Here is a 26,020-nt window from a genome sequence, read left to right on the forward strand (position 1 = left end):
ACACTACGCTTGGTCCCCAACTCCAAGTCATCTATGCAAATCGTAAACAATTGCGGTCCCAACACTGATCCCCAGAAAAACACCCATTTACCCCCACTCTTTGCTTTCTGTTAGTTAACCAATCCTCTATCCATGCTAATATATTATCAGTAACACCGTGCACCTTTATCTTATGCAGCAGTCCTTGGTGCGGCACCTTGTCAAATGCCTTCTGAAAATCCAGATACACGACATCCATGGTTTCCCACTGCGCACATACTGTTCTCAAAGAATTCCACCAAATTAGTCAAACATGGCCTGCCCTTCACGAACCCATGCTGCGTCTTCCCAATGGGACAATTTATATCCAGATATCTCGCTATTTCTTCCTTGATGATAGATTCAAGATACAAAGTTAAGCCAACCGACCTTTAGTTACCCGCCTTTTCTCTACCTCCTTTTTTAAACAGTGGCATCACATTTGCTGTTTTCCAATCTGCGGGAACCACCCCAGAGTCCAGTGAATTTTGGTGAATTACCACTGGTGCATTTGCTATTTCCCTCGCCATCTCTTTTAATACCCTGGGATGCATTCCATCAGGACCAGGAGACTTGTCTACCTTTAGCCTCATTAGCTTGCCCAACACTACCGTTTTCGTGATAATGATAGTTTTTAGGTCCTCACCTGCCACAGCCTTCTTGTCATCAATTTTTGGCATGTTATTTGTGTCTTTCACTGTTAAAACCGACACAAAATACCTGTTTAATGCCTCAGCCATTGGGCGTCATCAAAACAGTGTAACAGGAAAGGGACAGAGTGGGAGCAAGGTGAAGAATTGAAATGACAAGCAACAGGGTCATACTTACAGACTAAATGGAGTTGTTCCACAAAGCATTCAAATGGCTGCTTCATAGCTATTCACACCTCATCTAGATACATCTTATTTTTTACTGTGCCCATTCCACCTCTTTGGCTTTGTAATTTAATCTTTATAGTCCTCCATCTTGACGCACAACGCCCCTCCCACCCCTCACTCCTGACCTCATGCACCATTTCACCAGTTCAAAACCTACCATATATCTCTCTCTCTTCAGCTCTGATGAAAGGTCATTTTGACCTGAAACATTAACCTGTTTCTCTTGGCAGATTCTTCCTGACCTGCTGAGCATTTCCTACCCATTTTGTCTTTTATTTCACATCTCCAGCATCCGCAGTATTTTGCTTTTATAATAGCTTTGGAACCTTTGCAGTCACTGTTTTCTTGCAGATGTTAAATTGTAGCCTCTGGTTACTATTCAGCATTAATTCTATGTTTCAGTTCTATATTTGGGTAACAAGCTTTGTAGGGGAATAAATCATTTGGATTAAATGGCATTCAAATCATACTTTTGCACTTCAGATTAGATTAAGTTGTAGAAAGTTGCAGTTACACAATAAAGACACACAAGTGCTGTCTAATAGAAATGAATTACTGCAGGAGTTTTTTTCTGCTATACTTTGCTGCATTTGCATCTATTTCCAATCATCTCTGACATGATTTATTGCTCTTATATGACAACTATCTTATCCATAATTCAGCAGACGAGAGATAACGGATTTCTTCATTAAAACTACTAACTTTTCTGACCCCGGTGTATTCAGCAGAACCATTTTTTTTATTTGTTACTTTGCTGGAGGGGAGATTGTCAAACATGTTCACTGTAAAATTAAATGATACTTTTGCAATTCCATAGTTTGATGGGTCTGTGTTGATTCAGTTTGTTGTTCATCCATATGTCACTTTGGCCTCATAAGCGCTTTGGGATGTACCGGCCAAAACTTTCCAGTCTTTAACACCGGCAGGATCTTCCGGTCTTACCAATGGCACGTTGACAGCACACCCCGCCATGGGTTTCTTGGCGGTGAGGGATGCATTCAAACCCCATTGACAATGGCGGAACCAGAAGATCCCGCCGCCAGCTCGTGGCAGACTGCCTCCTCAAAACACGCGGCGGCTTGCATGGAAAATCCCACTTCCTGAGTTTGTGAAAGTGGCTCTGTCAATGAAAGCCTGCCTTTCCTTTATTCATGCTTTTACCCAGTATGTGACCAGAAAAATGTTGAAGCACTGCAGCCTAACTGGCTATAATTTATAAGCTATTTCGAACTTGTTCAAATATGCTGTAAGCTGATCCAGCAGCAGAATATTAAGTCCAAGGAAATAATTATATTAAGCTTTATTCTGGTCTATTTATTAGTGTTTCTGTTCCTCTGTCCCTGTCTTATATTGATATTTCCTCGTGTTTCATTTAATTCCTATTGCCAGCCTCTTTCTAGTCCCTTGCTTTCCTTATAACCTAACTTCTATTGTTACTGCCCTATAGGCAATTGCATCAAACCCATGTCACTCTTTTAAATGAACTTTTCTAAACCATCTGAACCCATTTATCCAACTATCAGATCATTGGTATATTTAGTAGCTGACTGCAGTCATTTGCATTGGTATGATATTAACTTAATTTATTAAATGTTCACCTTCAGTTTGAATCATTGGCGAAATTTTAACCTGTTGAGGTGTACGGGTGTCCGTGTGGGCAGTTGGTTAAAACACCAGTGACTGCTGGTGTGTCAGGAAACTGCCAATAACCCACTGACTTCTACCTCTCACACATGGCATTCAGGGTGACCTTGGATCCAGGATTATTCTTCAAGTTAAAGTAATTTTCCTGGGTTAAAAAGGCACCGACAAATGCACTGTTGGAACATTTCAGGTTCCCGAAGAGCTGCCAATCTCCTGTGCCGTGAGCTGGTCTGAAAGTTAAAATTTCACCCATAGAATCTTATAGAAGAGAAGATTATTTGGTTCATTGTGTCAGTGTTAGTATTTGAAAGAGCTATACAATTAGTGCCACTCCCATAACCCTGTATGTTCTGTTCAAACATATACCTGATGGTCTTTTGAAAGTTACAATAAAATTTACTGCCAGCACATTCGCCACCCATGCATTCTAAATTGAAACAAAATTCTCCTTAATCTCATATTTAAGGGGAGGTGATAGCCTAGTAGTATTATCGCTAAACTATTAATCCAGAAACCCAGCTAATGTTCAATAAAAAAAAATGTGGAATTAAGAATCTACTGATGACTATGAAACCATTGTCGATTGTCGGAAAAACCCATCTGGTTCGCTAATGTCCTTTAGGGAAGGAAATCTGCTGTCCTTACCTGGTCTGGCTTAATATGTGACTCCAGAGCCACAGCAATGTGGTTGACTCTCAACTGATGGACAATGAATGTTGGCCAGCCAGCGACACCCATGTCCCATGAATAAAAAAAACATTCTTTGCTGATTAATTTAAATTGGGGTTCTCTGGTTACTGACCCACCCCACCAGCGGAAACAATCAAAGTGAAGTACAGAACAAAAGACTTGCATTTATACAGTGATTATTTTTCAGGACCACTGGATGTCTCAAAGCACTTTACAGCCAATAAAGTACTTTTGAACTGGAATCTCCATTCTAACTGTAGCAAATGCAGCAGCCAATTTGTGAAAGCAAATTCCCACAAATAACAATATGATAATGACTAGATAATCTATTTTTGTGATTTGTTTTGAAAGATGAATATTGGCCAAGACACAGGGATAGCCTCCCTGCTTTCCTACCTTCGAGTGCCATAGGATTTTTTCAATTCAGAGCAAGTAGATGGGGCCTTATACTCTGCAAAAAAACCTCACTATTTTGGACATGTTGTTAAGTTTCACCTTCACCTTCTCTGCTCTAAGGGGACAGATCCCATGTTTTCCAGACCCTTCATAGATCTTAGGGAGGTGGGAGATTTTAACCTTCAAAAACGGGCAGGTTTGGGTCAGGTGGAATATTAAAATGTAAAAACAATTGAACCCTGACCCCAAGACCCCCGCTTCCAGCTTTAGCGAAGGCAGAAAAGGAGGCAGGTATCCAACCTGTTCACCAGAAGTGGGTAAGATACTTAAATATTATGATTAGACTATGTTCTTCATATTGAACCACCATTTTAAATTTATTGCTACCTGGCCAAGATTTCCAGGCCTCAGAAAACCCTGAATGGTGATGAGGACTGCTGGATCTGGGAGAAAAGATCTTTCCATTTAGCCACTGGGTCAAGTTTACTTGTTTCTCCCAGCATCCTCCCGTAAATGGACATACCCTCATCCACAATCAGGGAATCCCTCATTCTGAGTGTCAGCCTATGAATTCAAATTTTCTCTGCACTTTGTCTTCCCATTTTTGACAAGCTGTCATCCTAACATCCTCTTATTTACTGTTTTTCAAAGATTTTTTTCTTCTACAAACTTTGAAAATATAACCCCTTTAGCTAAATGCAAGTGATTAATACAGATGTAAAGCAACAGTCCTAATGCCACTTCCCTCTGTTATGAAAGAAAATAATTCACCACTCTTCTCACCACTCACCTTTTAAGGTGCGAGGGGCAAGGTTTAAAGGAGATGTACGAGGCAGATTTTTTACACAGAGTGTAGTGGGTGCCTGGAACTTGTTGCCGGGGGAGATAGTGGAAGCAGATAAGGTGGTGACTTTTAAGGGGCGTCTTGACAAGTACATGAATGGGATGGGAATAGAGGGATATGGTCCCCGGAAGGGTAGGGGTTTTTAGTTAAGTCGGGCAGCATGGTTGGTGCAGGCTTGGAGGGCCAAAGAGCCTGTTCCAATGCTGTAATTTTCTTTGTTCTTTGTTCTTAGCATTCTCTCTCCCTACCAGTTAGGTTGATTGGCCAGGTTAAAATTGCCCCTGAGATGCATAGGTTAGAGGGATTAGCGGGTAAATATGTGGGGGTAGGGCTTGGGTGGGATTGTGGTCGGTGCAGACTCGATGGGCCGAATGGCCTCCTTCTGCACTGTAGGGTTTCTATGATTTCTATGATTTTCTATGAATAACCACACCACCACTGCCCCTTTGATCTCATGGACTTCAGCTTTGTTGACAGATCCATCACATGACACATTATCAAATGTGTTTTTCAAATACATGTATACAGCATCAACTACAGTACTTTCATCTGCCACCTCATTGTTTCATCGTAGAACTCAACAGGTTTCTCAGAAATGAGTTATCTCCAACAAATTTGTGCAAACTATCATTCAGCAATCTGTACTTTTCCAAGTGATTTTTTTTTCTCTTGATTATGGACTTTCAAAGTTACCTCACCACTTGTGTAAGGCTGATTGACCTATCTTTGCTGGAGTTATCCCTCTTTCCGTGTTGAACATGGATGCAACATTTGCAATTCTCCAATCCTCTGGCATCACTCCTATATCCAAATCCAACTGAAATGTAACCAAAGCCTCCACAATTTCTATCCTTGCTTCCCCCAGTAACCTACAATGCATTACACTTGGACCAGGTGCCATTATAACTTAGAGCACTACCAAATGTTAAACTACCTCCTCATTATCTATTGTTTTGGCTATCTAATCTCTTTACTAAATCCGCCTTTACTGTGGCATTGGCAGTCTCCTTTTATCAAGTAAATAGAGATGAAAAATACTTGTTTAATACCCCATCCATGTCCCCTGCCACCTGAAGAAGGAGCTTAAGGCTCCGAAAGCTTGTGGCTTTTGCTACCAAATAAACCTGTTGGACTTTAACCTGGTGTTGTTAAACTTCTTACTGTGTTTACCCCAGTCCAAAGCTGGCAACTCCACATCATCCCTGCCCCCATAAGCAGATCTTGATTATTGTTGAGAAAAGAGACATGTTGTTGAAGCTTTTTTGCAATCATCAAGACAGACACAATAATACCAAATTTCAAAGGGAAAAACAATTTATGATGCATGGGAAAAAGGACTCTGGTCAAGGTGTTACCATGGAGAATGCACCAGGGAACAGTCATCCTGCTAGATTTTGGTTAAATTCAAAAAAGACGAGGAGAATTTGGTTGAGGCTTTGTCATGGAGAATGCACCAGGTAACAGTTGTCCCTCAGGCTCTTGTTAATTGAAAATGGCACAATGCCTGAACATGTTCGTTCTGTATGTGGAGGACAGGGTCCTATGTATGGATCTATGTAATTTTTTACCAAGCATAAGTGATCCACAATGAAAGTCCAGCTAATAATCATAAATTGGTTGTTCGTGTACTTAGCACAATCAGAATTAGTTAGTATAGTCCAATAGAGAAATCACATCTGATGTTGAACATGATGTTCTGAGTTTTGCAAGCACGGGCTGCTTATGTATGATCCATACACTGCCTGTTGCAAACTGCTGAAATGATGTGTTGTTTGATATGATCCACTAATCATTGGGATGGATGGCTCCTGTTGTGAAATTGAGTTTATAAAGGTGAACCGAATGTCAGTAAGGAATATAAAACACTAGAGGGGAAACAACAGTGCGTGGTCCCTTTAAAAGCTATTTGTGTCAGTGCCTTCAAAAGGTGGTTTTGTTTCAGGCTGAGATGTTTAAAATGCCGAGTATACACAGACTCTAAGCTGTAACATCTGTTTCAGAGACCAAAAAGCATCAGGATTGCCTTGTTAACCAGCTCTGCAGGTTTTTGCAATTTGTTAGCCTATGAGTTTAAAGATGGCACTCAGCTAACAGCCTATGAGTTGAAAGGAAATACTTAGCTAAAGGGAACCTATCAGATTTGAATTTGCCGTTGTTGTCAACTTCAGGCCAATCTAAGTACAGAAATGTTGATAGGTCCTAAGGATTATAAAAGAGGAACTCAACTGCCTTTAGCTCAGTTCCACCAGGGGGTGAGCCAGGAGTTCAACCAGAAGGTGAGCCAGACCACCTGAAGCAGTAAATGGCAGTTACATCAACTGGCACAGTTAGTTCTTAACTCTGCCAGCTTCAGATAGGTCTTAAGATAAATAACCCTCTAACCAGCGAAAGGTACCAAATGATAGACAGCGGACAACTACCGAAGAACTCCAAAACTATCAGACCTACTGTATATTTTCTTTGAGAGTGGCTTAAATTCTATTATTACTGTTTTGGTCATGAATGTTCCTTGTATTATTCGAACAGCATTTCAGTTGAACTGTACCTTAGTTAATATGTTACTTGTTTAGTTAAAGTTCGTGGTTATTAAAATAAAATACCTTGTTAATTATTCACTTAAAGCGAGTGCCAGCCTTTTTGTTAATGAATCTCTAAACGTTATTTTAAAAAGTTAACACCTTCCTAAATATTTTTACCAGATTACGACCCGAGGTAAAGGGGATTAACCTCTGTGTCATAACACTGCAAATTTGGCTTCACACTGGCACTGAAATTTGTATTCATAATTTGTGTGATAGTGAGGATATCTTTTTGGTTTGACAGCAGTATCCTGTTAGTGGAGAATAAATACCCACTTGTGTCTGTTGCATTGTAGCAGTATGAAATGACTAGTTTTACCTGTAGCTCAAATTTCTGAGACCTCTCACTCTTCAAGGTAATTTGAAGTAGCCTGGGCACTTTTTGGGATGAAAAGTTGCAGCCATAGGCCTGTTCGTGAGTTTGCATGATATACAGTGAGCAATGATCTGATCAGTGTAGCCATTTTCCTCCAATGTAGCTGTGATGGGCCTTGTTGCAGCATCAAGTTTGCAGAGTGAGCAAATGGCTCGGGCTTTATTGCTGATAATGCCAATGTTGTGCATGGAGCTGTAAGAATCCCAAAGCATATTTTGACCCGTGAAGGTAGGTTTGCTTAGATGGTAATAGAGAATCCATCAGTGGATTTCTCAACTACTCCTATGAGTTGGTCCCATTGTGACTTCAGCATAGCTGCTAAAAGGTGGCTGCTCCTCAGATTCGGACCTCTGACATGCTCACAGTTGGTGACTTCAGGATGCTCAAGCATATGAAGATCCAGTCATTCACTGTGACACCTTGGCAGCTGTCAAGGCAGTCTGGCCCTGTTAGTTTGAGGAGTTGGTGAAAGAGCAAATGTGCTGACTTCTTAAGAGATGATAATATGTACCATTCCCATTGCCCCACTAACACTCCTGTTGGGTTCAGCCTTAAATTACACTGACCTGTCGGAGAACAAATTGCAAAACTAAGTGACTATTGAAAGTTGCTATCCATGAGCTTCAATAATCTGTCTCCAATGTGGAGCTGCGAGCCAGCTTGGCAACTGGCTGAACTTTCACCAATGTTTCAGGCTCTGATTTTACCAGCAAAGCCGTCCGAGGCTTGTAAGATCGTGCCCGAGTCCAACGGGGAATGCCGTTCTGTGAGCCTCACCCATCCTAATTTCGGGGCGGCCATGCCAGTAAAATCAGGGCTGCAGAGTTCAAACATAGACTTCTATTGTGGGAGCCATGCGTTCCAGCTCTGGAGGTGACTACACTCTCCAGGGTCGATTTACAGAGTGGTGATTTGTATGAGATATCAAATCACAGGCTGGAAGCTGACTCTGCCGCACTCTTAGCCATATTGTGGAAAATTCCTTGGCAGGCCTTACAGAATCTTCTAGTGTGCGCCAGCAACTTTGTTCTCATGACTAAACTCTTGTATTCTTTATCTCTGTGCTCCTGAGCAGAGCTCGCAGGGGACCTTGCCTTTCGGCAAGCTGTCTCCTAGGTTTCCCTGCTGCCAGTACCTGTCGCTGTCTTTTTGTTTTTATGGCTTGAATATCTCATTTTAATTTTTATTTTAGACATGCATACTTTTTAATTTGTCTCTGCATATCGTTCTTTGGTAAGTTTTCAGTCCCCTAACATCCGAAAAAAACACTGGCCTAAATCATTGCATGGAAAAGCATTTACAGACAAAACCACTTTAGTGTTATCTGAATGGATCTAATCATGCTTCAGTACTTCTTTATAAGTGTCTGATTGTCTTGTGGATGTTGTCAGTATTGATGAAGAATCCACTTGTATTCATTATTCAAAGTGAAATTCAAGTTTTGGTTTCCAAGATACCAATGTTCCTAAAGTCAGATGGGAAACTGATTGCTCATAATGGCTGAAATTTCTCTTACCCAGGTTCTGCAACAACGCATAGACTGCTGCTTATTATTTCTCTCTTCCCCTCCATTCTGAAATTGATGATACCTTTTGCTTTCTGGTGGGACATTTCCTCTGTGCATTGGGGGATACCAACGTGACTAATTTCTTTGTAACAAATGAGTTACCAATTTTGTTATCCCTATACTTCACAGGATGTCCTTGTCTCTGGTCCTATGGGTACTTATGGGGGCAATTCTCCCAAAAGTGCTGAATTGGCGAGAAAACTGGTGTAAATCACGACTGTTTTTTCAGTTCACATTCAGACCCGAATCTCCCACACTCTGCGCAATGCAGAGATCACAATCGTGAATCTCATTAGAAGCTCAGGGGGCGGTGCATATTCACACCAGAGTCTGACAGTTCCGGGCCTCTGCGCATGCTCACAGCCCGATCACAGTCCCCACGAGCATTTCCAGGCATACACGACCCCTTGTCCCGGAGTGCCCCAATCTCCAGGCCCTCTTCCCCATAGCAGTGGTAATCCCCCCAGCGCCCCCAACCCTGAAGACACCCCCGGGAACGAGATGCACCTCCTCTTCCCCCCCACTCCACGGGAGGCAGACCACCCCACGGGGGACAGACCCACCCGATCTCCATCAGCCAAGCGTTCATAGCGACATCGCTTTTTAATCCTTCGATGCTATCATCGTGAAACAAAAATTACCAAGTGTTGGAATGTTCACCCACTAATAGTGAACATGAGCTGGGTTTAGACCATCCTGAGACAGGTTAGTTTGACCCTACTGATGATTAGAAAGTGTTGTTGCAATAGTAATCCTGCTCAGTACGAGAGGAACCGCAGGTTCGGACATTTGGTGTATGCGCTCGACTGAGGAGCCAATGGTGCGAAGCTACCATCCGTGGGATTATGACTGAATGCCTCTAAGTCAGAATCCCGCTTAAAATTCCGATCTCAATGCAGAGTGGCAGCGGGACCCCCACCAATCGCCCCCGAGGCCCTGCCCTCAATAGGCTCTGCCCCCTTGGCCCCACCCACAATAAACTCTGCCCCCTTTGCCCCACCCCACCCCAGGTCCAACCCTGAGCTTCCCCTGAACCTGCCCCTAGCCTCCTTGGCCACACCCCTAGGCCCCACCCCCTAGGGGTGATGCCCGATGGGCAGTGCCAAGGTGTACCCTGGGCATGGGCACTTTGCCCCTTGGGCAATGCCAGGGGGCATAGGCTGGCACTGCCAGAGTGCCCATGCCCGGGGGCCCCCCTTCACTCCAGCGGGATCTCCCACTAGTTCCCCAAACATGGGAAGCTACTCTAAACCCCGTCTGAGTGAAATACTCCTGGCGGGGTGTGAGTTGCTATCAGGCCTGGAGAATTCCGTGCTGGGCCTGATAATCACATTTAAAATACATTAAAAACAGATTTAAATTACTTTCCTCTCTTCCCGCCGGTTTCCAGCGTGATCCCAACTGCACCTGTTTTCCGGCTGCAGATGCGCATGCGTTCCATCCAGCGAAATGACCGAGATGCGACTCCCCCATCCTGACGCACCAAAAAACATTTGCGTCGGGATGGGAGAATCAGGCCTTATATTTCTCCTGTGCCTCATCCCCTTGATCCTTTTCATGTGTGAATCTCTACTGCAACTTCAAGCAGATAATTGATAAGGAAAACATCACAGCCAAATGTTGTTCATGTCTCAGCCAATGTCCGTACATGGAAAATGAGTAGTAGCAGAAATCCTGAGTAGTATGTCGGTCACTGGAATCATTTTTGGCATCTTACCACCACCTTGTGAAATTTGATCAGTGGAGCAGCTAATAGAGATTGAACCTTGGTGTTCTCAGTTTGTGTAGTGCCATAACATCTTATGGTTTATAGAACCAGTAACCTATTGACAAGTTGTTGGTGAACTTACTTTATCATTTTATGGATTAAATTCACGTATGATAAAAAACACACAAGACTCTGCTGATTGACTGGATACTCTCTCTATTCCATCCAGACCTTTAACACTAAGATAATGGCAAGAAAATCAGACAAGATTTATACTCTGAGGGTGGGAGGGGGAGGTGGCGCTGTAATTGGACAAAGGAAACGTAAATGGTGATGATAAAGACTGAGAAAGATGCTAAGAGCATCCATTAAGAGATCGGAATGTGTGAATGGCAGAACATAGGTAGAGGTTGTCAGAAGACAACCTGAGGAATGTGGCATTTGGCCAGTGGGCATAGGGGCAGGGGTGAAAGATGGGCGAATAAGATTTCAAAAATTGAAAAGTAAAACTAAGAATATGACGTAATAAAATATGAACGAATAAGATGTGGAGGACAGGGTTCATGCTCTGAAGTTTCTTTCAGTCCGGAAGGATTTCCATCTCGCTCTCCATCTTGTCACCTGCAAACCACTCCACCCCCCCTCCGGGCTAACGTGCAGCTTACTCAAGGAATGTATAGAATAATAGTCTGGACTGAACTTTTTTTCAAACTGAAGGCTATTTTTAATGGAACAAGTCAATCTAATACCTAAATTTCTTAATTGGTCACGAATTAAGCCCTTATTTGCTACCGGGAAGAAAGCTTTCTAAAAATGCTGCCATGAGAGACTGTCACTGTGGAAGCAAGGACATACTTAGAGGTGACTCACATTTGTAATGGGGCTATATTGGCCTCTTTAAGCTTTCAATTTGGTCCAGATCTTTCTCCTGCAGCCTGTCCTGTCAGGTTTTGTTGATCTCATTTTCATCCACGGCAAGACTTGAAATGGGAACAACAAAATTTCATCATAAATCTTGACTTTGTAGTGCTATTTATCTACAAAAACTAATAGATCACCTTTTATTTGTTTTCTTCTTTTCCTCACAGCTGTGTCATGTCCTGCGATTGAGACTGTTCTCTCAAAAGAAGTTGTCAGGCGGCTCATTTATGGATCAGTAAATGAATATGGAACCAAACTCATGTTGAGCTGTAAACCTGGCTATTACTTAAGGGGTCACAAGGTCATACAGTGTCAAGCTAATGGCACCTGGAGTGGACCCAATGACAAAGCGAGCTGCAAAGGTAAGAGCAAGTTCTTGTGATTTGTTTTAAAGAATGATTGTGTAATTTGAGACTAATAGTGTATATATGCCAGAAGCTCTCAAAATGATCACTTGTAAACAACCACCTACATTAATTGCACTTTTCTACTGGGCGCAATGGTTATTTGTTGATTCACACTTTGTGACTTGAACTGAGATCGCTGTGAAGCACGTACACAGTTAGAACTGCAAATTTTATGATAGAGCTTTTTTTAATGCTTTAAAATGCGCGACTTGACATAAGATTAATGCATTAACAGGAATTAAGTGAATATCTCGTATGCATGCAATTTGTATATGCTGAAGCCAAAGGATGTCCAAGGCTTTGGAGAGGGTGCAGTGGAGGTTTACAAGAATGACACAAGGGATGAGGGACTGCAGCTACACAGAGACCAGAAATTGGAATTGTTCCCTTTAGATTAAAGGAGGTGAAAGGGAGATTTAATAGAGGCCTTCAAAATTATGAAGGCACTTGAACAGAGTAGTAAAAGTAACTATCTCTAGCAACAGTAGGAGTGATAAGGACATTTATTTTTCCACAGTGAGTTTCACCGTGAGGGTGGCGTTGTGGCACAGAGGCGAGCACTGCTGCCTCATAGCTCCAGGGACCCGGGTTCGATTCCAGCTTTGGGTGACTGTGTGGAATTTGCACATTCCCTCGATTTTCTTCGGATAGTCCAGTATCCTCCCACAGTCCAAAGGTGTGCAGGTTAGGTAGATTGGCCATGCTAAATTGCCCCTTAGTATCCCAGGATATGTAGGTTAGATGGAGTAATCATGATAAGTGTGTGCGGTTACAGGAATAGGGTGGGGGAGGGGGCCTGCGTAAGATACACTATCAGAGAGTCGGCGCAGACTTGAAGGGCCAAATGGCATCTTCCTCACTGGAGGGATTCTATGATTTTGATTTGTAATACAATGCCTGAAGTGGGTGTGGAAGTAGATTCAGCAGCGACTTACAATGAAGAATTGAATACATGCCTGAAAAGAAGAAAGTTGCTGCTCTCTAAGAAAGAACCGGAGTGCAGGACTTTCTCTATCAAACAGCCAACAGACACAACAAGCTAAAAGACCTCCTGTGGTACTTCATGGTTCTGTGAAACTGACCTCTAAAGATAAATTTTTCACTGCAGTGAAACTCTCCGCACATTAGCCTAGAAACCTGATAGAACTGTGTACCCATTTTGTCCCTATCATAGCTGATTGGAAGTGCCTGCCGGTGATACTCTGGACATGTTGGTGTAGCTAGAACAACAAAATATCAGGCATGTTGGAAAGCTGAAATGAAAACAGGAAATGCTGGAATTAATCTGCAATCAGGTAGCATTAGTGGGTCTTGATTACTATCTAGTGGCCTGTGTAGATGTGGATGTTGAGTGCAATAAGGATCAGTCTCTCATATCATTTCCCCACAATCAGACAGCTTGTTCACATTCACCGCCTTATCAGACTTGGTTTTGTTACTGAACATACACATAGAGGGGAAAAAGAATAATCAATGAATGTTCATTTGAAACTTGTAAGTGTGAGTCCTCATACCAGAACTGGCTACACTTGACCACAAGGTAAGAACTAGAAAAAATTATACCAGGTTTAGGGAGTTCCATTCCTAATGATATGACTTTTTTTAACCAGTTGTCTCATGCGGAGATCTCCCTTCCCCACCAAATGGCAATAAGATTGGGACACTGCAGACATATGGAGCGACTGCAATTTTTACTTGTAATACTGGGTACACACTGGCTGGATCTCATGTCCGAGAGTGCCAAGTAAATGGGCTGTGGAGTGGAGTGGAAACCAGATGCCTGGGTATGTACTTTAAACAACTGACACCTGTAACTAAAGTATATCAAGTCCATCTTGCAGCAATAGAATGTATTCCTTTTGAAAAATGCATCAAAACTACTCGTTCATTTTGAAGTTTTGTGTGACTTAATATCACTGCAGTTAGAAGTGAAAGATGAAGTAATGTAGAGGTAATAATATTGACCTCCCAGCTCTGAGACCAGAATTTCAGTTAAACTCAGACTGATGGGATGGAAGTCTTTTGTCTGCCATCGATGTAAGAGTACAAAGTGATCTGTATTTGGGAGATTTGAACTTAGTCCCTATTGGATATAGATTCTTTCACAGATGTCGGATATACTTGCATGGGAGAGAGTACAGCAAAGGTTCACTCAATTGTTTATGGATACTTGGATGAGAGGGTAATCCTATGATGAGAGGCTGAGTAAATTCGGCCTATATTCACTCGACCTCTGAAGAATGAAACGCAATCTCATTAAACCATGCAAGGTTCTCAAAGGGCTTGACAGAGGACACTTGAAGAGTTGTTACTTCTCACTGAGGAATCTAGAACATGGGGACACAGCCTCAGGGTAAGGCGTTAATCACTTGGGACTAAAATTTCTTCTTTCATATGGTTGTGAAACTTTGGAATTCTCCAGCCTAAAGAATTGTGGACTTGAGTATATTTATGGCTGAGATTGATTTCTGATCAAGGGAATGAAGGGATATATGGAGTGGGTAGGAAAGTGGAGTTGAGATAGGAGATTGGAGTTTAGCCATGATTCTATTGAATGATGAAGGGGCAGAATGATTTGCTGCTGCTCCTATTTCTTATGTTGTGTGTTTAAATTTACAGTCTCACTTCATCTAGCCTTAAAGATGGCAGATGTCCGATTCACAAATTCCCTGCTGCTTTGAGTTGCGGTTGTCAGAGTAGGGCACGTGTGGGACAAGGGTAAGATACATCATTGAAGCCAAGTGCAGGGAAATTTAAATTGCAACTAACCCACACCATATCTGTGAGGTCCGTATCATTCTAAAACTGGCTGACTGAAATAGAAAGAAAAATGCATTCCTTTGCATCCTTTTGCAGCTGGTGTAGGTAATTGTGTTTTCTAAGACATAATGTTCCAATTCAGTGCCTGGAGCCCACTGATAGCCCATTTTAAATATTCAGGAGCACACACTGCGTAACTCCTGGCTATTCATTTAAATGGTGAGAAATTATCAAAGCACACATCCGCTTTCCAATATGTACTTTGAGCAGAAAAGTCTTCCTACCAGGAGCATGAAATCAAACAATTACCTCTGTAATCCTGTGTCCTTACCATCATGATTCAGCTGGTTTTCTATAGTTTGCATCTGCTCTTCTAAAATAAAATGACACTTCACATTGCATCACTAAAGAGTTGTACACATCTTAAGGTTACATTTTTTATGATGTTATGAAGGCAGGTATTTTTGGTAGAGGTATATTCTGATCTATCTTTTATAATCAGTTATACTTCTGTCTTTTTTTCAAATTTGAAAATCTGAGAGTTTAATTCCAGACACTCAGTGTGTCCTATTTTGTGCGATAAATTCCAAGTTAACTAGGAATTCCATTCCAGAAATCCATTCCTCAGATTTCCAACCTGGAATTGTAGTGTTTTGTTATGTTCTCACATCCTGCAAGGATCAGCCTGCATTTCTCAGAGGTCAATGATTCTTATCTGTTAACATTGAAATATTGTGGCTGTTAATTGCCTTACCTACTTCTCTTTTTCTGCACCCAAATTTAGCTGGTCACTGTGGCTCTCCGGATCCAATTGTAAATGGCCATATCAGTGGAGATGGCTTTAGTTATCGTGACACAGTTGTCTATCAGTGCAATCCAGGTTTCCGTCTTGTTGGCTCCTCCGTGAGAATTTGCCAACAGGACCATAAGTGGTCAGGACAGCCAGCAGTCTGTGTTCGTAAGTATTTTTCCTTTGGCGCGGTGAACATTAACTTCATCTGCTTTTAGAAATCTATGTCTTTTTCCTTTAGTTTTTATGGTGTTGAATAGAGATGCGGATTGTTGCCGTTTTGTATTATGTGAGTGTTCATAGGTCTTTTACGAAGAAGTCCTGCTCTTGGGAACTGCTCACCAATCCAATTGGCAGCTCCATCACTCCCAGCAATGCCAATTGTTCAGTAGTGGGCACTGCCAGGTCCACAACTGATCCCAAGAAGAAGAAGGTCTGATTGATCCTGGGGTGAGCTAAGTTGGAGCATTGGGCAGGGAGGTTTTGGAGCAGGGTGACAAGGTTTGGTTTTGGAGAGCAAATGGGTAGGATGCTTGGGGGAGGGGGTAACTATCTTAGGAGGGGAGGAGGTTGACTGATGCGCAAAGGGCACCCCCGAAAATAGTAACACCTTCCTTCCCTTTCCAAAACATTTTTTTAAAAACTTCTGGCCACAGCAACCATGTTCTGGTGTGGGCAGCGTATTATCAGGGTCAATTGGCTTGTTAACAAGCTCAATTGACTATTAATTATTTATTTACAAATGGCGGGCAGGCTGAGAATTTTGGCATCTGCTAACCTACTATGTTATAGGGTTAAGCTCAGAGGTGGGTGGGATGGTGGTGGGCTGGGAACCCACCTTATTTTATGTGCTCCCTATCAAAAACATATCCAGAGAGGGTACACAAAATGCAGTGTTATAATGAATTCAGTTACCAGTATCAAATTAGTATGTGTTAAGTCTGATTTTGAACAGATGAAAAAATAATTCAGTCAAATCTTAAAGACAAAGAGGATAGACAATAGAAACTGCAATTAGTAAATACATCTTTGCAGAATTTGAAGTTCGTAAGAGCTCAACACCCAATAAGCTACATTGGAACTATTCCATTCCTTTTTCAGATCATCTCATGTCATTGCAGTTCAAAGTATAATTTTTATGAATTGTTTGACCTGAAGTCTTTTCTTCCCCAAGACCTTGTCTTAATACCATGTACCTCAAACTTCATTGTTTCAGCAATCACATGTGGTCACCCAGGCAACCCAGCTCATGGCAAAACTAACGGGAGTCAGTTCAATCTAAATGATGTTGTAAACTTTACCTGTGGTAAGGGATATTTACTGCAAGGTACAATGAGAGCTCAATGCCGGTCTAATGGCCAATGGAGCAGCCCCTTGCCAACTTGTCAAGGTAAGAAAAGTGCTCGTATATTTAGCTGTCTTTATTTTGATTAAGTTCCATTTTCAATGTTTTGAGGACATTCTTAATATGGAATTAAGAATCTACTGATGACTACAAAACTATTGTCACTTATCAGAAAAACCCAGCTGCTTCACTCACGACCTTTAGGGAAGGAAATCTGCTGTCCTTACCGAGTCTGGCCTACACGTGACTCCAGACCTGCAGCAATGTAGTTGACTCTCAGCTGCTCTCAGGCGACTAGGGATGGGCAATAAATGCTGGCCAGCCAGGGATGCCCATGAATGAATAAAAAAAATTCTCTGATAGTCAACTATTGAATATTGAAATAAAAATATTCATTTTTAACATGTTGTAAACCATGGATTTTAAGTTAAATTAGGAAACTTTCAAAAATTGTTCTTGCTTCCCCATTTATTGTTTCAAACTCTCAATTTTTTCCTGGAAAGTATACAACATGTCAAATGACTAGTCTGAATTTCTCCCAGCTGCTGGGGGCATCTACAATTATATTGTAAAAAGTATGTGAGGACCCATGGGCTTTGGGGAAAGACTATTTTCTTTTTCTAAGATGTTCCCTTTAAGCTAAAAGTGGACTGCAGAGTATTCTGAAAGAGGGTTAATTGACTTCCGGGTTATGATATCATCAAGTTCAAAGCAATGCAATTTGATCTGAGGTTGCCATGGGGGAGTAACTGCTCAGAAGCAAAGGGTAAATAGAAAACTAATTGCAATGCTGTTGGGTTTCCATCCATGTCACTGCTTCGCAGCTCAAAATGCACTGAGTTTTTTGTCTGAGAGGAAACAAGCAAGGTTCCCCTGAATGAAACAGTTTTCTGTTTGGCAGTTTTTGACAGATCCTTGTCACGAAGCAGATCCCTGAGAAGAGTAAAGGCTATGTTATTGTGTGTGTTGTACAGTTATAAAGAACTGAGAGCTGTAGACAGGACGGGAAAGGGGCTGTGAATTGGACAAGATACCTTCCTCCTGTTTCACTGTTGTCAGAACCCACCAAACCATTCAAAGGGATCAGAGAGGGAGTCTCTCGAGTATCCATTGCGATCAGGACTGATTACATGTTTGCTAACTATGCAAACAAGTGAGATAAGAAGTTCATAAGGTAATGAATGTGCTGGTGTACCAAGTATTCTTTCATTCATACAGGTGAAAATAAACTAATACTATTAGAAAGCATGAAATAGAATTGTAATTTTGAAGGCATGTTTATTTTCTGGGGATTTAGTAGAATGCCTGCCAGGAGTTGGATTTTAACATCTAAAATTTAAAGGGCAGGATTTAGGTCACGGATTGCAATTTTGTAAAATCTCAAACCTGGCCCTAACCCTTATCCAACCTGCCAGCTTCTGGGTTCCATAGAGGTGTAAGGGAATGGGCAGCCAACCCATTCTCAGAAAATGACTTGGCAATTTAAATGTTTGAATGACAGCCGCTGATTGAACCTGTTCTTGTTTAACGGTAACCAGCCAGAGTTCTCAGGCCATGGGGAATCCAGCAGCAGAAGGCAGCTGAATTTACCACGCTCCTGAGGATCGGGGGATAAGGAGTGCTTATCCTGTCTCCCAAAATTCCCTCCCATCAGACCCTCTCCCACCATTCAGATACCCTGGGGTCAGGGATCAGACCCCACACCAGCCTCACTGGCCCCATGGGTTGTAGTTCAGATTTACATTTGTCCTGCAGCCTGCTCCAAAGTGCTTCCTTACCCAACTAAAGACAAGTCGACTCATTTCCAGGTAGGGAACCTGCCAAGATCAAATGCTGAACACTGTGGAGTTAAATCCACAATATGTCAGTAAGCCTGGACTTCTGGATTTCCTGTCCAAAAGGTCACCCTGCCCCACTTAATACCTGACACTTAAGAGGGAATTTTTACCCTTCCTGATTCGTTGACAGGGATCTCATTGATAAATACAATTGTCGGCCTCAAGACATACATGAAACCCCGGTGACTTTTCATCCATTCCAAAAAGTTGTGTCAGCTATGCCTACCCTACAAATAAAGCAGTCAAGACACTGCTAAAGTAAATGAAAAAGGATCAGGAGTACATTTTTAAGAGTGATAATGATAGATTTTTATTAGGTAAGGTATCAGGGGATATGGAGCAAAGGCTGGAAAGTGTACTTGTTCTACAGATCAGCAATGATCGAATTAAATGTTGGAATAAGCTGAAGGTTGTGAGTGCCCTACTCTTGTTCGCATATTCGTAACATTGATTGATATCCATTGTTGGATTCAAAGCCATCTTACTGATTAGGAAATCATTCCAGTCACAGCTGTAAGCAAACATTTTAACATTGTGCATACTTTATCTAAATGCTGTCGTCAAATACCGTGGTGTTTTGGGAACCATGGCTACTGAGCCCACTTAATCACAGTTTCCCAGTGGTGGCAAAACTTCCCCAGGTATGTTGGAGGGCAGAAGGGGCTGATGTGGGATGGGGGGTTAGTGGAAGCAGACACGATAGTGACTTTTAAGGGGTGTCTTGACAAATACATGAATAGGATGGGAATAGAGTGATACAGTCCCTGGAAGGGTAGGGAGTTTTAGTTCAGTTGGGCAGCATGGTCGGTACAGGCTTGGAAGGCTGAAGGGCCCCTTCCTGTGCTGTAATTTTCTTTGTTCTTTGTTCATTGATGGCAAGATTTCAATGAAAGTCATTGATGAGCCAGTTGGCACCCTTTATCCCTGAGCCCACCGCAATTTAATGGTGGCTCAGGGATTTAAATGGAGGTTGTAAGGCCTTCCTGAACCTCCCAAAAACTACCAGTAAACTCTGCAAGGTTTACCTGCAGCCTCCCTGGGTGACGCTAATAGTCAGGCTCGGAGCCTGATCGAGTGACCAGGTACCAGGAAGGGGGGGCTCTGTAAATCCACTCCCCTGCCCTGGCCTCAGATCTCCCTTTCTGCCTCTTCTACAACCCCCACCCCAAATTCCACCTTCACTCACCTTTGACCTCCATCCCACAATGATCTTGTGGCCTCTGGTGGGCACTAAGAAAAGCAAAGGAGGAGAAGCAAAGTACTGTGGATGCTGCAATCTGAAACAAAAAATGCTGGAAGATCTCAGCAGGTCTGATAGCACCTGTGGAGAGAGACAATAGAGCCAACATTTTGAATCAGGATGACCCTTCATCAAACTGCTCCTGCTGGTGCTGACAACATGAGGAGTTGCCAACCTCTGACAGGCCGGCTGATGTTGGTGGCAGCGGGACCTCTGCCATTGAGGACCTAAATCATGGTGAAGGTCAAATGGTGGCCATTTATTTGCCTGCAAGATATTTGATTCTGCCAGGCCTCCACCACAGAACTGACAGGGGTTTCCTTGCTGATTCTCCTGATTGGTGAGCGAGACTCCCATTGGGCCAATAAAATCCTGGGCTATGTCAGTTTATGACACATTTCTGGAGGAATTCAGTATTAGGATCCCTGTTAAGTCTTCAGTTGATACATTTGAGATGATTCATTATTATTAATTTTAAACTCGCATTTCAGTTATTTTCTACCAATTTAAGAAATGGGATCTTAGTGGAGAAGCCATATTGTCAATTCTCAAAACTCACTCTCTTTCATTCACAGAGTCAACATTTGTTCCCTCATTTCACCTCCTCCAACAGGCTGATCCCATTCAGATTCACAGAGAAAAGCCTTTCTTTAAACATGTGCTTTATTTAAACGTGTTGACAGGGAATAGGAGAATTCTGCCCAATGTCCATTGGAGAATTCTGCTTTAAAGCATAAAGAAAATGCAAATCATCATTGAGTCGAAGACTTCTGGTGACAGTGAGGAAAAATACTCACTTGGATTCTCTGAGTGTGTATGAACCAGAAAAGCCATCAATTAGAGACACATCAGGGCCTGATGAAAAGTGGATGGAAACATCAGATGTTGGAAAACATTTTATTTGGAGCACTTCCCTCATGAGGATTAAGCACTAAATTAGGATTGAAAGAAATGGCACAAAATGAAGTTTAGCTTTTGGCAGTGTTGTACAATGTACAGTACTGGCCATGCATCATATTTTCTTCTCCACTTTGGTTTGCATTAATGTCAATGGCAAGAGAAAGCAGGCAGGTCAGTGGATCTAATGTCACCAACTTCACGAAGGACAAGGGCAGCAGATATATGGGAGCACCACAACCTGCAAGTTCCCCTCCAAGTCACTCACCATCCTGACTTGGAAATATTTCGCCATTCCTTCACAGTCGCTGGGTTAAAATCCTGGAATTCCCTCCCTAACGGCATTGTGGGTCAACCCACAGCACATGGACTGCAGCGATTCAAGAAGGCAGCTCACCACCGCTTTCTTAGGGATGGGCAATAAATGCTGGCCAGCCAGTGACTCCCATGTCCCATGAATGAATGAAAAAAGAAGACCAAAAGTTAAAGTTACTCCTTTGGTCAACATAACTGAATTCTGAAAATAATGCACGTTGTTAAATTATACATTTTTAAAATACTTAACTTGCAGGAAATGTAACTTGCCCGCTTTCTTTTGTTTATTCAAAATTTCTTAATCTAGCTTTTCTACTTCTTTGGTTGGGTATGAGGACAGCTGAGGGGCGAGGGTGTCTATTCCTTGATCTAGATTATAAATTTGCCCTTAAATCACTGGGCTGGGGTCATCAGGCCAGAAGATTACTGCACTGGGCAATAACCGGTCTTGAAGACCACTGCATTAACTGAAGGCAAGGCTGGCAGACTGCAAAATGTGGTGGTGAGGAAGCAACGAGACAGTAACATTTTTCAGTTGGTAATCAGCTGCGATTCACACCACAAAGTCATATGCTTCAATCTTCCTCTGCTCAAGTGCGAGATTTTAAATCAGCAAAACTCCTTGAGTTCAGAAACCTTGAGCAGGATCTTCTGGCTGGGTTTCTGAGCACCACCTTGACGTATGGGGATCAGAAGCCTGGACAGTGTGGGATTCAGTCACTCAACCTGTGATCTTCCTCAAATTGATCAATGAATGGCCAGAGGGTGGGCTGGCTTTTCAGTGCAGGCCGGCAGTGGACTGTCAAAGCTGGTGGGTCAAGAGAAGGCTCTCCAGCTTGGAAGCAAGTGCAGGGTGCATTGACAGGTGACTGAGGGAGTGATCACACCCAAAATTAAAGATAGACTCTCTCCAGCCTTTTGAGATTTCAAACAAAAAACAAATCCAGCAGCAGGGCCACCATTGTGAAGTGCGAATCCTTCCACAGGGCTTCCTCAGGCTGCAGCAAAATCCAGGCAGCCAGAGAGGGCTTCTAAGCCTGACTGTGGCCCTGCCTCCCCCATCTCCTCCCTCCCCAGCTGGGAGGCGGCCTCCAGGCAGATTCACAGATCCCCACTCAGGACCATCTGCAGGGATCTGGACCTCTGAAAATTGACATGAATTAGTTACGCTAAAATAAAAGCAAAATGCTGTCGATGTTGAGGACCTGAAGTAAAAACAGGGAGTGCTGGAAATGGTCAGTAGATCTGGCAGCGTTTTTGGCGAGAGAAGCAGCGTTAATGTTCCGAGGCCAATATGTCTAATCTTCAGGGCCATTCTGAAGAAGGGTCACATTTGATGTAGATTGGTTACCACCACTTGCTGGTGGCTAACTCTGTTCCCCCCTCTTCCCTCTCATCCTGTCTTTGTAAAAATGCCTGGGAGTGGGATGGAACTGGCTAATTGGTGCATGGGCCTAAAATAATCCAGCCCCTCAGATTTGCTTCAAAACTTAAAATGTTCAAGCCGAATACAGGAATCTTGTATTCAAATAGAAGCATCTGTCATTTGTTTTGAATAGCAGACAGGTATTAAAACAGCATGAGTGGCAACACAAAAACTACTTTAATTTTCATGTTTGGCTTTTAAAATCATAGAAATCATAGAAACCCTACAGTACAGAAAGAGGCCATTCGGCCCATCGAGTCTGCACTGACCACAATCCCACCTAGGTCCTACCCCCATATCCCTATATATTTTACCCGCTAATCCCTCTAATCTACGCATCCCAGGACACTAAGGGGCAATTTTTTTTTTAGCATGGCCAATCAACCTAATCCGTACATCTTTAAAGCTGCATTAATATCTCAGGCCACCCTCAGAAGAGAATGACAGCGGGTGGAATAGTGGCCAAGCATTGTACTTTCTGCTGATTCTTTGCTGGAGGAAACAGTGTGGCCACATTCACTGCAGTGTCTAATTCTGAAGTTGAAGCTGCCATCAGTGGCAGGCTTGAAAATCAACAGTTTACCCTCAAGTGAGAATCAGCGATGCCTGTAACGCAATCAGAGTTTATTATGTAAATAATAAAGGCCCTAGACTCGCAGAATATGAGAATAATGCATTTAAACTGTTTATAGTTGTTGCACTCATGATGTTATTTCAAATCTGATTAATATGAAGATGATGGGATGACTGTTGACACTGGCGACTGGTGAAACCACTATTCCAAATTCATTTGCTCCTGAAAAGACTGTTTTCCCAGTGAAATCATATTTACATTCTGTTTATTTTGTGTGTGTTGGGTACAAGGAGATAAATTGGACGTGTACAATTCATACAAACAGAATGTGTTTCACAGCTCAGCGCACTTTCAAAATGGAGAATTAGGAGAATATTGATTAAAGCATCATGGGTATGAGTACTTCATAGCTGTGATAGAAACATTGAGATAAATTGCCTATTTGGCAGGTATTCTGATTATCTTTTATGCATCAGCAAGTAAACAGGTCATGCATGTGATGTTGAAATATCACATGTAATGTTGTTATCAACTGGCTAAATTAACTCAGTAAACATCCTGTGTGAACTCTGCTTTGCCAAAAGGATTCAGCACTAAATCTTTTCTCAGGACTGCAGGGGGAAGGTTGGGGTTGGAGGCAGTGGAAGGGGGCGACAATCATTAAAATAAACTGAATATGCATTTACTATTGTTACAGCTGACACAATCAATGCTTTTATTTGTACGGAAAATATTTGATGGGATGGGGAGGGGGCATTACAACAGATATTATCACTCTATATTTAGCAGCATTAGTGCTAATTAATCGCTGCCCCTTGGGTGGGGAGGTGGTAAAAACACCAAAGTGTAACTGTCCGAGTCTGCTGAAAAAGCCCTGTACATACTTGTGCAAAAGTCAAATTTTTGAGAGCGATTTTTTTTCTTTTAGGCCAGAGGTTACGGGATCAACTTTGACATAGGTGATGTTTTCAAAGGGTTGATATTTTTATTTCAAGTCCAAGTGAAATCCAAAAAAGGCCATTGTAATTGAATGAAGTACAAAACAGCAGTACTAAAGCTCTATTAATAGCCTGATATGTGTTCATTATATAACATTATGAACTCTAATGGTGGACTTTCACAGTGCCGCCGAAGGCAGTGGACTTTTGAGTGGCTTGCCACAATTTAGGCCTTGCCCCTGCCGCAATGGTACATTAAGATTCTGCCCCATAAATTCAATCCATATTAATTATCCAACGTTTATTCACTGGTACTCATTTTCATTAGTAGTGATACATTTACAATGAAATCAAATCATTAGCATCTCCAGGATTATACTTTTGTTCTCAAGGTTTTGGGCATCACTGAAAGATGAGAATTAACTTTCACAGGAAGTAAATGAAATATTAAATTTCTTTAGGCCCCAAACCATGGGGTCAACTTTTACACAAGTTAATGAAGGAGATATAAACACAGGGATCATGCGGAGATAGATGTGTGCGCACAGACACAATTAAAGTACAGTTACCATGGTCCCAAATGACCATAGGCTGCTCTCTCCTTTGAGGGGAAGAGATGACTGGTGGTGATTTAACCTGAGAATCACCAGACCTCAGGCGAGGGGCAAGGTTGCGAAGGCAGGGCATTCATGAATAACCTCAGCTAGCGTGGGAATAGAACCCATGCTGTTGGAATCACTGTATCATTAACCAGCCATCTTGGCAACTGAGCTAATTGACTCCCCAAGTGACTTGGAGAGTGTGCCCACATTCTCTATCCACAGGTAGACAGATGCTAGCAGTAAAAGTTGGCTAGTTTACAAGGGAGAAAAGCAATAGTTCACAGTATTGAATAGCAATATGCCTTGTTTATTAAAACCATGCAGTAATAAACTCTCAAAAAAATGATATGGATTCCTTTCATAGTTCAGTCATTGTCACTAGCCCCCCAAAAAATTGAATCTCACAAACTCAGGCTTCATGAGATTCGGAGAGTAAGGGACTCTGACCCACAAATGGACTGCATGAATGCACCCGAGAGATGGACTCTGAATCCTCACTGGATCGCAAGGGAAAGGAACTACTTAGATCAGGAAAGAAGCACGTGCTGAGGATTTGCTAGGTCTTGGGGGATGCAAATATCTTGGATAGACAATCCTCACTAAATTGCAGTAAAATAAAATGCTTCAGATGCAAGACCATTAATAGATCTTAAGGGAAATTAACCATGAGAATAATCCTGGCCAGCAGAAATAATAAATGCAAAGAGAAAGGCAACTAAAAATAAAAATCACTGACCATTGCTGTCTTCCAGTTGCTAAGCAAATGCACAGAAAAAAACGATTTAGTGTATAAGCCAGTTACAGTGCAGTGTTACACACAGGGTGACTGAAGCATAATGACTCATTGCACAATGACTACCCTTTATTAATAAAGGGGAACAAACTGATTGAAAGTCAAAGGGACATGAACCCTTCCTGGAAAAGGCAGGCTGCTGATTTCCCACTTTGTGCACCGACCCAAAATTAATTTTGGCCAACTTTAAATTGGTTGGAATCTGGGTGAATTGTGGGTCTATTCAGTGCCAGCTCTAAAACTGAGGAAGAATATTTCTTTTGATGCTCAACGGAAAACTTGGTTCATAAAGCTTCACTCAGCGTGGTGTAACAAATAGTACGACAAAGGAAGTATTCCCCCGCAGTGTAGTTTATTATTATGACATCTGTTTGAAATATTTATAGCTGAGCATGGGAGTAATGTGCTCCATGAGTAAGTTATAGCACTTGTGGAACGGGCTAGCAGTGAAGAGCTGCATCTTATCAAAGGTGG

General features: G+C 42.2%; 1 protein-coding gene across 1 annotated transcript in view; it reads left to right on the forward strand.

The window, feature by feature from the left end:
- Nucleotides 1–26,020, forward strand: part of csmd1b (CUB and Sushi multiple domains 1b) — a 2,043,836-nt gene that overhangs the window by 1,885,585 nt on the left and 132,231 nt on the right. Inside the window, exons 53-56 of the mRNA XM_078213588.1 lie at nt 11,789–11,983; nt 13,639–13,812; nt 15,573–15,746; nt 16,795–16,968. Coding sequence (XP_078069714.1) covers nt 11,789–11,983; nt 13,639–13,812; nt 15,573–15,746; nt 16,795–16,968 — 717 coding nt within the window. The remainder of the gene's footprint in view (nt 1–11,788; nt 11,984–13,638; nt 13,813–15,572; nt 15,747–16,794; nt 16,969–26,020) is intronic.

The sequence above is a fragment of the Mustelus asterias genome, chromosome 5 (assembly GCF_964213995.1).
Source record: "Mustelus asterias chromosome 5, sMusAst1.hap1.1, whole genome shotgun sequence".
NCBI lineage: Eukaryota > Metazoa > Chordata > Chondrichthyes > Carcharhiniformes > Triakidae > Mustelus > Mustelus asterias.